The sequence below is a fragment of the Macrobrachium nipponense genome, chromosome 8, assembly GCF_015104395.2.
Source record: "Macrobrachium nipponense isolate FS-2020 chromosome 8, ASM1510439v2, whole genome shotgun sequence".
Taxonomy (NCBI): Eukaryota; Metazoa; Arthropoda; class Malacostraca; order Decapoda; family Palaemonidae; genus Macrobrachium; species Macrobrachium nipponense.
The window spans coordinates 82,358,518-82,369,903 of NC_087203.1; the positions used below are offsets into that span (position 1 = coordinate 82,358,518).

Genomic DNA, 11,386 nt, shown 5'->3' on the forward strand with positions numbered 1-11,386 from the left:
GGAAAACCACCAAAGTTTGGTGGGGCATTACAAGCGACATCTTAAACATCTCTTAATTTATCTATTTATCCGTTTTATTCATCTTTAGTTATTTGTTATGTTCGTTTCAATCTCGATTTTTCTCATCGTATATTAATATTTTATCCTCAAGAAGCTTTTGTGGGCAATCTTTAATAATAATAATAATAATAATAATAATAATAATAATAATAATAATAATCTCGTTGAATGAGAGCCTCCATATTGTTCAATACCTTACGAAGACGTGACTCATAGACACAAGAAAGATGAATCTAGCTCCTTCAGTCGCCCTTAAGAAGCCGAGCTGAGGGTAGCTTTCAGTCATGCATCATTATGACAATGACAAACCTGTCGAAGAGTCTGCGCTGTCTCCTAAAAGAGAGTGTCCTATAAAATCACTGTTCCATTCAACACAGGTCAAAACTCGACCGCCAAAGCTCTATCACTGCGGTCGAGACCGCCCTAAAGAAGAAATGCATCCGGCTTCTGCAGGCTTTATATATATATATATATATATATATATATATATATATATATATATATATATATATATATATATATATATATATATGTATATAATATATGTATGAAACTGAAAAGAAGAGAATCTTTCTATCATTTTCAGAAGGAGAAAAAAAAAAGGAACAGTCTTTTGGTGCCAACTTCCTCATCGCGAACTACTCAACTTCCAGTAACGCATCAGGCCCGAGCAGCTTCAAGTGACCTAACTGGCACCAGCAACAACGTCACACGAGAAACAGCAACCAAGGAGAGGCTTAAATGAACACAACGGCCGTGAGCTTCAAGAGCCACAAGCGGGTAATCATAATTTAGAACGGAAAGCTCCATCGCCCAGACAAAACATTCGTAATAAGTAGGTACTGTAGCTTTACAGTCTTACAACCGGGGAGATGAATGATTATTTAGTGTTGTAATTTAGGATTGTTTCAGTTTAAGATAATACTTCACTAAATAATGAAGAAGTTTAAATTGTAGAGACTTTGTCTAATAGTTATTTATCTTCTCTCTCTCTCTCTCTCTCTCTCTCTCTCTTCTCTCTCGTCCCCTCTCTCTCTCTCTCTCTCTCATAGGGTGTTAAAATAGTTTCGTTAGGTATCATAACACCTTTCAGAAATCCTGCAGATAAATCTCTGGAGGTACTCGAACCGATAACTGAGATAAAAGATGATGGGATACAAACCTGTATACCGGCAAATAAGCATTACGATTTTCTTTTTAACATTTGGTTCAGTGACTTAGTACAGATTCACAAACATAAAGTAACACATGGGTCAAAAACATTTTTTTTCTCCTTTTCCATGAAGCCATGGCTAGATATGGACTACTGCAATGTGTTGCTTCAGTCTAACCACCTGTAAAATAAGCAGCCTTTCTTTTTGATGATGGTTTGGTAATAAAGCTGCAAAGAATAATATGATCGCCTCTTATTTCGGTTTTGGATCCAAGACTTAGTCTAAACTCAGACACTAAATGCATGGATATTTTTTCAGTGATCTGAACCATCAATTTCGCCAGTAGAAACATACATGCTCGTATTACAAGATTAGATTTGTACGTTATGCGGCATATCTTGAATTTCAGTCAACACAAAGGTCCTCTACACCTCGATTTTCTACTCACATTTTAGATACGTTTTCCATTGAAAATCTTGAATGCAAAATACGAAATACATTAAAAATAAGTCTACCCGGATGAGATTCTCATTTTGGATTAAAAAAATTGAAGTAGGAAGAGTAACTAAAAGATATCATGAACTGAATAGTTCATGAGGTCATTTTCGCTCATGAGATATCGTTATAAATGGCTGGGTACAAGTGACCAGACTTTTCTTTAGAATGATGTGGGAATGAGTTTCAAATATACGTAATTGCAGCAGTGCAAAAAATACATTTACTCAAAATTCCAACTGATATTTTGCTATTCTGCAAAAAGCACGAAAAAATAACCATGTACGCGATGACTTCCTTCTTAGTAATTTTTATGTGCCACCATAAAAGATTGCGAATGGACGATGAACTTCGGCTTCCTGAAAACAAGCAGAACGCTTGATTCAGGAAAACCGAAGAATGTGGAGAATTCAACAGTTTTGAAAAGAATGGCATAAAAGAATCCTTCTTGCGATTACAACTTCCCCATAGAGCCTGAGGAAATTATGAATCAAGGCATGTGTAGCCAAGAGCACGTGTTTCTGGATTGTGGAATTTTTAAAACAATAATAAAGGAAGTTTCAGTTTACAAAGTTACTTGTCAAGACTTTTCCTCTCAGGGAAGAGTTCTCTAAATTCCCATTTACTTTGGCTCTTTATGACTGTAATTCATTGCCATACATATTACAACTGTTTGATATAAGATTCTGTTCTACAAATGTTTTCGGGTGGACAATTCAACATCAATTTTCCCTATAAAACTTCTCAAATACAGAAACGTATCGCCCCCCCCCCCCCCTCCACCCCCCACCCCCCCCCCCCCCCCCTCTCTCTCTCTCTCTCTCTCTCTCTCTCTCTCTCTCTCTCCAGACAATCGTGTGCAGCACTGGTGAGCACACATCTAAGTAGTTTCTACAAACAAGGTTGCCTCACTGACGGAACGCAAGAAATGCTGAAAAAGTGCCTTAAAACTTATATCTAAAATCTACTGAATTACATCGATTTTCTGTCACTAAATTAAGTCCCTCGCGTGAGACGCAATTTCACAGAAATGACACAAAGCACCGTGACATTTCGACCATCGGCGACGGGAACTTGAAACAAATAAATTGCATTTCGATGTAACACTCATAAGAATGTCACAAATCATCGATTTACGGAAAATGAAATAATGTATTTTTGACCAACGAAAAAATGAAGAAAAAAAGGAAAAGTAAGACTGAGGCTTTCAGAATTGAAGTCCCCTTGAGACTTTGATCACAGAATATACTTTCACGGAGGAGCAATATATCAATACCTTGGCTGTCAATCTCCATTAAAGATTGATCATTACCATGGCAGACTGACATTAGCTTAAGGCAGGGGTCAAAACCGGACGCTCGCTAGATGCTAGAGGAAATATTCTGCTAATTTATTATTAATTCAGATTGTCCGCACGGGATTCGGGCGAAGAGTGGCACTCAATAATCATCTCAAATCTCTCTCCTTCCCTCACTCTCTTTCGCTTCCCATATCAACCTAATTTCGTCCGGTTAATGCGCCAGTAAGGGGGAACTTAATGAAATATCTTATATTGATACCAGACGGACTTACCAAATGCCCCGATCGTGAATAATGAAAATTTCTATCATCCTCTGACCCTCTGTAGTCAATGTTTTTTTTCTTTTTGTGGTGCTGTTCGGAGGGTTCTCACACAAAACTTACATTGGTAAGGAATATCTTCCTTCAGTGTGTATGATGCATAAACACACATTGATACATACACACACACAAAATTCCTTTTCTCTCCCTCTGTGTGTGTATGTGTATATATATATATATATATATATATATATATATATATATATATATATATATATATATATATATATACATACATTCACACATACAAAGAAAGGCTACATATAATGTTAACCCCTTTGGACGTGTACCAGCATTGTGCAATTGTGTCGTTGACCTGAGATCATGAAGTATTTAATTTTAAGGTAAATAATTCTCCAGTCTTACAGGTGATGTTCTTCTAATCTCACTGAAACCAGAATTTCTCGACAAATCTACGATAATAAAGAATCCCAGCGGTGATGAGAATCCTCAAATGTTCAAATATCCCCGTTGGTTACAGCATATTGACCGTTCTTTCTCATAATATATTTTGCCTGTGAAACTTACAGTTTTCATCATATTTTCACTTCTTTCCGATTCAGTATTCTGAAATTATGTTGTTGCAGAATCATTTGCTAACACAATTCACTGAATTTTTAGTATACTGTCTTAGCAACCAAATACAAAAAGGGTACTATATTTGTAATCAATCATCGGTTTATACTTTAATCCACTTTTCTGTACTTCATGGATGTAAAAATATTTTTAAGCATTGTGAAAAAGCTATTTCTACTAAGCATAAACATCTACGTGATCTCCAGTTATCTTCATATTAAAAATACCAAGATCATTTTACCACAAAGTGATCATCCTCTTATCCCATAGACGATATTCCCAGTCATGCCACCCCCCCAAAAAAAAAAAAAATCGTCCAGTCTTTAAAAATCTCTCAAATCTTTAGAATAAAAAAATTTCCCTTAAAACTCACTGAGGCAGACCAAACTCAGACCCGTTTGCATCCGCGCAATGGGTTGCCAAGAACAGTAAACACCTGACGTCATAATGGCTCGGGTGACGTCACAATGGCCTCTGTATATGCAAATGGGAATAGCGGACGCGTTTTTTTACGGGTGGTTTAATTTCGCGCCCTGCCTAATGTTCGTCATCCGATTTGCTGGCTGTTTTAGAAGCCGAGAGGAGGAAGAGACTGCCATGTAGTGTCGACGGAGTTGCATGAAAATGCGGGGTTAATGACGTGCTCTTGATTGAAGACGGTGTTTCATCAAGGAACTTAATGAAATGAATTTCGTTTACAGCCAAAAAGCACAAGAATCTAATGCTTTTCCAGGAACAAATGAACTGATGAATAACATTAACCATGGAGGGAGAAGAAGGAAGGATAATTTTATTTATTAATTTATCTTATTTATTTATTGCAAAGGTTAATGACTGTATGAAGTGAATTCAATTTCGCGATGAACTTACATAGGAGGGATAATTACCTTCGTGTTAGTATAAAGGCCAAGGTCTGTTGAAAAGAATCAAACGATGAAATTTACAGCATCTTAATAACGCATCAATATTCATGAAATCCTACACAGATATCATGTCTTAATCTGAACATTACTTCTTTTATTTTTATACATACCTATCAAATAATATAATAACTCAGAACGTGTTAAGATATCAATCGTGGCTTATATATATATATATATATATATATATATATATATATATATATATATATATATATATATATATATATATGTAATGGGTGTGTGATTATGGCAGTCTTATCTATTAGTCAAGAGGTCCCAGGTTCGACTCCTGGCTGGGGCCTGAGGAAGAACATGTTCTTTTTCAGTGCCATCACTTACGTAAGTAGTGAATAAGGGAACTATTAGTCAACACCAGTTGTCGGAATCACGACTGAAAAAGACAGGAGGACAGCAACCTCATCCTAAGACTTGCTTCGAATTTGACCCCAAACACTTTGTGCCACCCGATATACGGGGAAGAGGCGTATGGTTTTAAACAGAAAATGTGTATCTACCTATATATATATATATATATATATATATATATATATATATATATATATATAATATATATATATATATATATATGTGTGTGTGTGTGTGTGTGTGTGTGTGTGTGTGTGTGCGCATTAGTGTGTGTGTACATATATAATATATATATATATATATATATATATATATATAATGATCAATAAAAAAAGCTGTTTACAAAAAAAAAAAAAATGAAACATTAGTAGTAAATGATTTTAGTCGCAGTGACATCCAAAGAAGCTGCACGAAGAACAGGCACACATTTATCATGCGCAAAACTGCGCTCTGGAGAGGACAACTTCATCTCCCTTAAAATGGGTTGCAAAGACGCCAGAAAATACGCATCGCAGGCCGCGCGCGAACGCTCGCTTTACCAAACACTTAGACCAATTGGAAAGATCGAGGCCCCATCTTTTACGAAAACAAAAATGATAACCTCTAGAGCCTGCTACGTATCTCTCAACAAATGCTTAACCTTTTGAGAATTTAACCCGCGGGCGGACGGCCCCCACGGTAGCCTTGGGACCCTTTACTGCCATTCAGGAGCGTTAGCATCAGGGTCGTAAAAATACAAGAAAATTTCCCCATGGACATCTAGCAAGGAGCAACCTAATATATCGCAATTGCCCCCTTTGTCTAGCTGTCTGTCTATCTGTCTACATCTAAAAATTAAATTTTCTTTTTCCTCACCTAACTCTCCAACGCCTCTCTTCCACTTCCTCTCCCCTCCCACCCTCCCTCCCTCGCTCCAAAGCTGTTTCTCAGTGAGGCAAAGGGGATTTATGGTCAAGAGAAATTGCTACTTGTCTGCGTCTGGTATTCTCGTTTTCTTTCTTCGCAAAGAAAACGGAACTGGAAGAAGCTGAAAGATACCCAAGTAAAATTGGCACATAAGAAGGGGAATTGCATGCCGCGCTATCTGCAAGAGATAGTATGAAAGTACGGGTGAAAGAAAAACCGATTGGAAGAAGATAGTATAAAAACAAAAGTGACACGATCATCCAGAGGCAGTAACGTTTACACATACATTTGTGTGTGCGTTCATAAAGAACCCCTTATGGGTAGTTTTCCTATGACGTCACAGCAGACGAACACCTGATAAGCCGCAGCCGTGTTTTAGGTCTTTCAATGTAAACAAAGGAAATATCAAATTTCGTTGTCACGAAAAATGGCAAGCAAGGACAATTCACAAACAGAAGATTGAATACACAGGCTCTGGCGCCTGCAGCGCGTGAAAGATATATGTAAATAAAGCGTACAAGTTGACACACGAACTATGGAGTTCTGATGTGGATTTGAAGCCTGCAGTTACGTATCCAGATATCATGAACTATTTGGTTAATGATGTAAGCCACTACATCCTGGACCAGCTCAAGGCCTATAAGTCTTTGGAGGCTTAAAACTATTTTGTCTGGGTGGGTGAAGGATGTTAAACAGATTCCTGAAAACGGATTCTGAATTGACACTGCTCGGGTTCTACATTCATAGAGGTTGTCCGCACCACCAATGCGGCCATGGGTAATCGCCATGCCAAATAGACATTTGGTTCGATGAAAACTTACTAAGCCAAGGTTTGTTACACATAAAAAATACGTATATTTTCCACTTCGATTAAAGTAATAGAAGTTCTTTTCTGGGATTTAGTTAAGTCGTTTTAAAATAGATTCACGGTTATATGTTTAAAAGACGAGATTTGTGGACAAAACCAGTAACCTGCACATCTAAATGCTATTAAGCCTTTTCAATAACAGGCAAGCTCGATTTTGCCTTATATGATGTGGCATACATAAGAAGAATGAAGTTGCGGTTTGAAAACTGTAGTCGCCAATGCCCTTAACTGCCACAATAATACTTGGAACGTGTGGCACGTTGACACAGAAAGGATTGGCAAAAAAAAAAAAAAAAAAAAAAAAAAAACATGCAGCCATTTCAGATTAAAATCGAATAGCAGGTGTTGTTTTCTGCATTTGTTTATGTCGTCCTGAAATGCTCCTCCCAAGTGGGACGTTTCGGAATTTCGTTGAAAAAACCAAGTATGGTGTTGTGTAGTTTATTAAACTACTCTAACTGCCTTTGATGTCTGTGTGCAATTCACTATCCACTACTTTAAGCTTTAGGGATTTGACCATAATCATCTAACATTTGACAGAGAACACAGTGGATGCTAATGAATTACTCTGTGAAATATTTATGCCCTCGGCTTCTTTAATTTTTCACCATTATCACTAATTACACTAACAATTAATAACAGTCATCAATAATGAAGCAATCTGAGCAGATTTTCGTATGACTTGACAGCAGAAAATTACCCCTGCTTATCCTGGAAATCCACAGTGCTCTCCTTTTTTCACTAATCTGTTGAGCTTTAACTCCTTGATTTCTCACAACCGCAGGACTGAGTAATACGATTTACCGTCTCTGAACCATTGTGGCACCCAAACACACTTCAAGTGTTCACCATATTTAAAGGATTAATAGGTATAACATCACTGCAAATTTACGAGAAATTGTTCTTATCATGATTGCATGTGTCGCTTTTGTTCAACACAGCTGACCTACAACATGGCCGACTTCCGTGTTTACATTTGGACCTCATTCTGGATAAAAACCATCTATATCTTTGTAGATCGGACTGATTTGCTTTTGATAGAATATTTCACTAGTGATCAATAACATACTTTATATCAATAGGCTAACAGAGGCTTATTAAAATGTTACTTATTCCTTTAAAGCTTTCTGAACAAATTCTCAACTTCACAGTGACTCAAAATAGCCAATGCACTTGCAGACTTTGTTAGTTTGAAAATAACTGAAACCGTTAGGTACTTATATTGGTATAAAACTGACACTCAGAAATTTAAAGTCAAACAAAATACCAAAAATCAATTCTCATAATCACAGAGAGAGAGAGAGAGAGAGAGAGAGAGAGAGAGAGAGAGAGATTTACGATTTACTGAACTGAAAATGTTAGAATAAAATCCGAGTAATTATCACTTTTTAATTAACTGATGTGCTGAGGGGTATAAGTCTATCGTGTCCAATTTTTTTATTTAAAAACAAGTGTATATATAAATATATAGTATGTATATATATATATATATATATATATATATATATATATATATATATATATATATATATATGTGTGTGTGTGTGTGTGTGTGTGTGTGAGTGTGTGTGTGTGTGTAGGACATATTTGTCACGTATACACGCGTGATATTTTTATATTTAGCAATATTAAGACAAATATAGTTTCATATCGATTTCAATATACCTTGGGAATAACTTACACCTAAAGGCTATTATGATATGTGGTTCTGAGCCTGCCAGGATTCGAAGCGCGGCATTATCTAGAGCAAAAATAGACACTGACTTTGACCACCCGGAATTATATTATATATATATATATATATATATATATATATATATATATATATATATATATATATATATATATATATATATATATATTCACACTTTAGCGTGGGTGGCACCAGGTGCTTTTATCCTTTGGTATTTTAGCATTCAAGCGTCTTGCGCGGTCACGCTGTCAGTCTTTTCCTGAGTCATCCATCCAAATATTAACTTCACCGATCGAAAAGCCAGCGACTTGGATTTATCACCTACTGGACGTAATACCTACCACGGTAGCTGGAGGGTTCGAGTTGTGATTAATCTTGACCAAAGCAGCAAACTTAGTACTAAAAAACTGGCGAATGTGGCTGGTCGTCACCTGGTTAGACTAGCACCCTAACATAAATAACTGCTGTGAACTCGAAAGGTAACGCATTGGGTACGTCACACTACAGCAAAACATGTCACAGACACTGTCTAACATGTTTGTAACCTACTTGAAATTTTCATGGGCAACAGACCGCGTTAGTTGCTTGAAACATGAAGACATTGGTTTGTAGGTTGCTCAGATCCCTGTCAATGACTAAGTGATTAATCGGGATGAGTGTTTCATAACCCTCTCCAGCGTTTGCCTAAGACTCATTTTCCACGGACGGTCGTTGACGCCTTTTCAATCTATTTGTATAATTCCTCTTGGGTGTAATATATTACCATAGTAAAGTGAAATCGATATTAAGGGTTATTTGCAGCTTGACACTGATGATTTAGAATTTAGTCATGGTTGAATTTGTGATAAAACAATACATATACATGTTACAGGCATATACTGAAACCAGGCATTTCACGAACTGCCTCAAATTTCAGGCAGATAGCGAAACTGTGACCTACACTATTTCGCCGTGTTTAGCATTTCCCCTGGGGGGATCAAATGTCCTAAAAGTGTATTTCTCTATCTGCTTGAAATTTTAGGCAGTTCGCAAAATACCTGGTTTTGCTGTCTCTGCTTGTAAAATATAATATATATATATATATATATATGTGTGTGTGTGTGTGTGTGTGTGTGTGTGTGTGTGTGTGTGTGTGTCGTGTTCGTGTGTTTAGCTAGATAAATAATTCGTTTACAAGAGTTTTGCCCCGATAACCACCAAGAAGGGAGCAATGTAGTGTAAGATAACATTACATTTCTTAGGAGCAATCCTCCTTTGTTTGGAGATTTGCCGCCTTAGAAGGGAAATGAAACCAACTCCGGCATTAATAACCTCCAAGAGACTTGTAAATTCACAACCAAGAAAGGTTAATAAAGGATAATAAAGCTAAACAGGTTATGGCGATGGAATTAAACCTCGTCCGTGATCTAGTCTTGCCTAAGGTTCTCTAAGACATTTGTCCAGCTGATTTTACATGCTTCCAATTTTGCTACAATGAGTTTATCTTACTAATTCGATCCAGTGGACGATTTTTTCTTTTTTCATATGCAGCGATGTTTTCATATTTACGTTTTATACAATGATAACAAAAAGCGGACATTTGAGAATTGATAAAGAAACTCCCATAATGCTAAAAACCTATTATGCAGATTTATACTCTAATAATAAAAAAATACATTTCGCTAGAATTTTGTCTTCCCCCTTTATATAATAATCAAAATAATACCATCAAAGAGGTGTAACGACAAATCTCTGACCCGGGAAATCCTGAATCTCTGAGCGCTACGCATTATTACGTCAATAATAATGAAAATAAAAATGCCAATAGTAAAACGAGTGTTGCGAATAAATCCCTCACCTGGTAAGTCCCCAGATTCTTGACGGAGCACTTGAACGCGGCGTTCCTCCCAACAACTACAGTGGCGTTGTTCACGTGTTCGGTGAATTCGGGCAACGGTCCCGATGAAGCTCTTTTCCACATACTGTGGAAACCGTGGTCTCCGCTGCCTCGCGTGGCTGATACCATGCGGCCTGTTGAAAGAAAATTATTAATGAAAATAATTTGCTTAGATGATTACAGCTGTTCAAAAATTACAGCGCTTACAATCATGTGCAATTATATATGTATATATATATATACATACACATATGCACACTATACGTACATACATACATACATATCCAATGTAGCACGAATAAACGCGTGGTTGAGGAAGGGGAGTGAAAACCTGGACTTTGAACAAGTATTTTCGTAATTTATTCTACATACACATATATACACATTATGCATACATACATATATACACACAGATATATATATATATATATATATATATATATATATATATATATATATCTGTTGTGTGTGTGCGCGCGCACACAGATAAAATCCCATACGATTATTTGTTCTTTGCACTGACACACACTGGATCATGGAATGACATTAGCTTCACGTTCTCATTTGTGCCTACTCTGCAGTGAGCCAATGCTTCCCAAAACCTGATTTCATAGACTTACCCTTACAAAGCAATTTAAAAAGTTTCGCACAAAGTAGCTTGGGGACAAAGGCATTGCCACATCAATGCCAGGTGAGGCACAAAAATTAGATATGGAGTAATTAGAACTCAGAACTTGTTACGGTGACATTACAGTTTCATCACTAAAACATAACTTACAAATGTCAAACTAAAACACTAAAACCATCTTAGGTAAGTGGCCATCAGTACGATATAATCTATGAAAATTT

General features: G+C 36.6%; 1 protein-coding gene across 2 annotated transcripts in view; it reads right to left on the reverse strand.

Moving 5' to 3' along the window:
* LOC135222889 (lachesin-like) overlaps positions 1-11,386 on the reverse strand; it is a 599,243-nt gene that overhangs the window by 120,746 nt on the left and 467,111 nt on the right. For both annotated transcript variants that reach the window (XM_064261258.1, XM_064261259.1), the window contains one exon: positions 10,499-10,671. In XM_064261258.1, the coding sequence (XP_064117328.1) occupies positions 10,499-10,671 (173 nt within the window). The remainder of the gene's footprint in view (positions 1-10,498; positions 10,672-11,386) is intronic.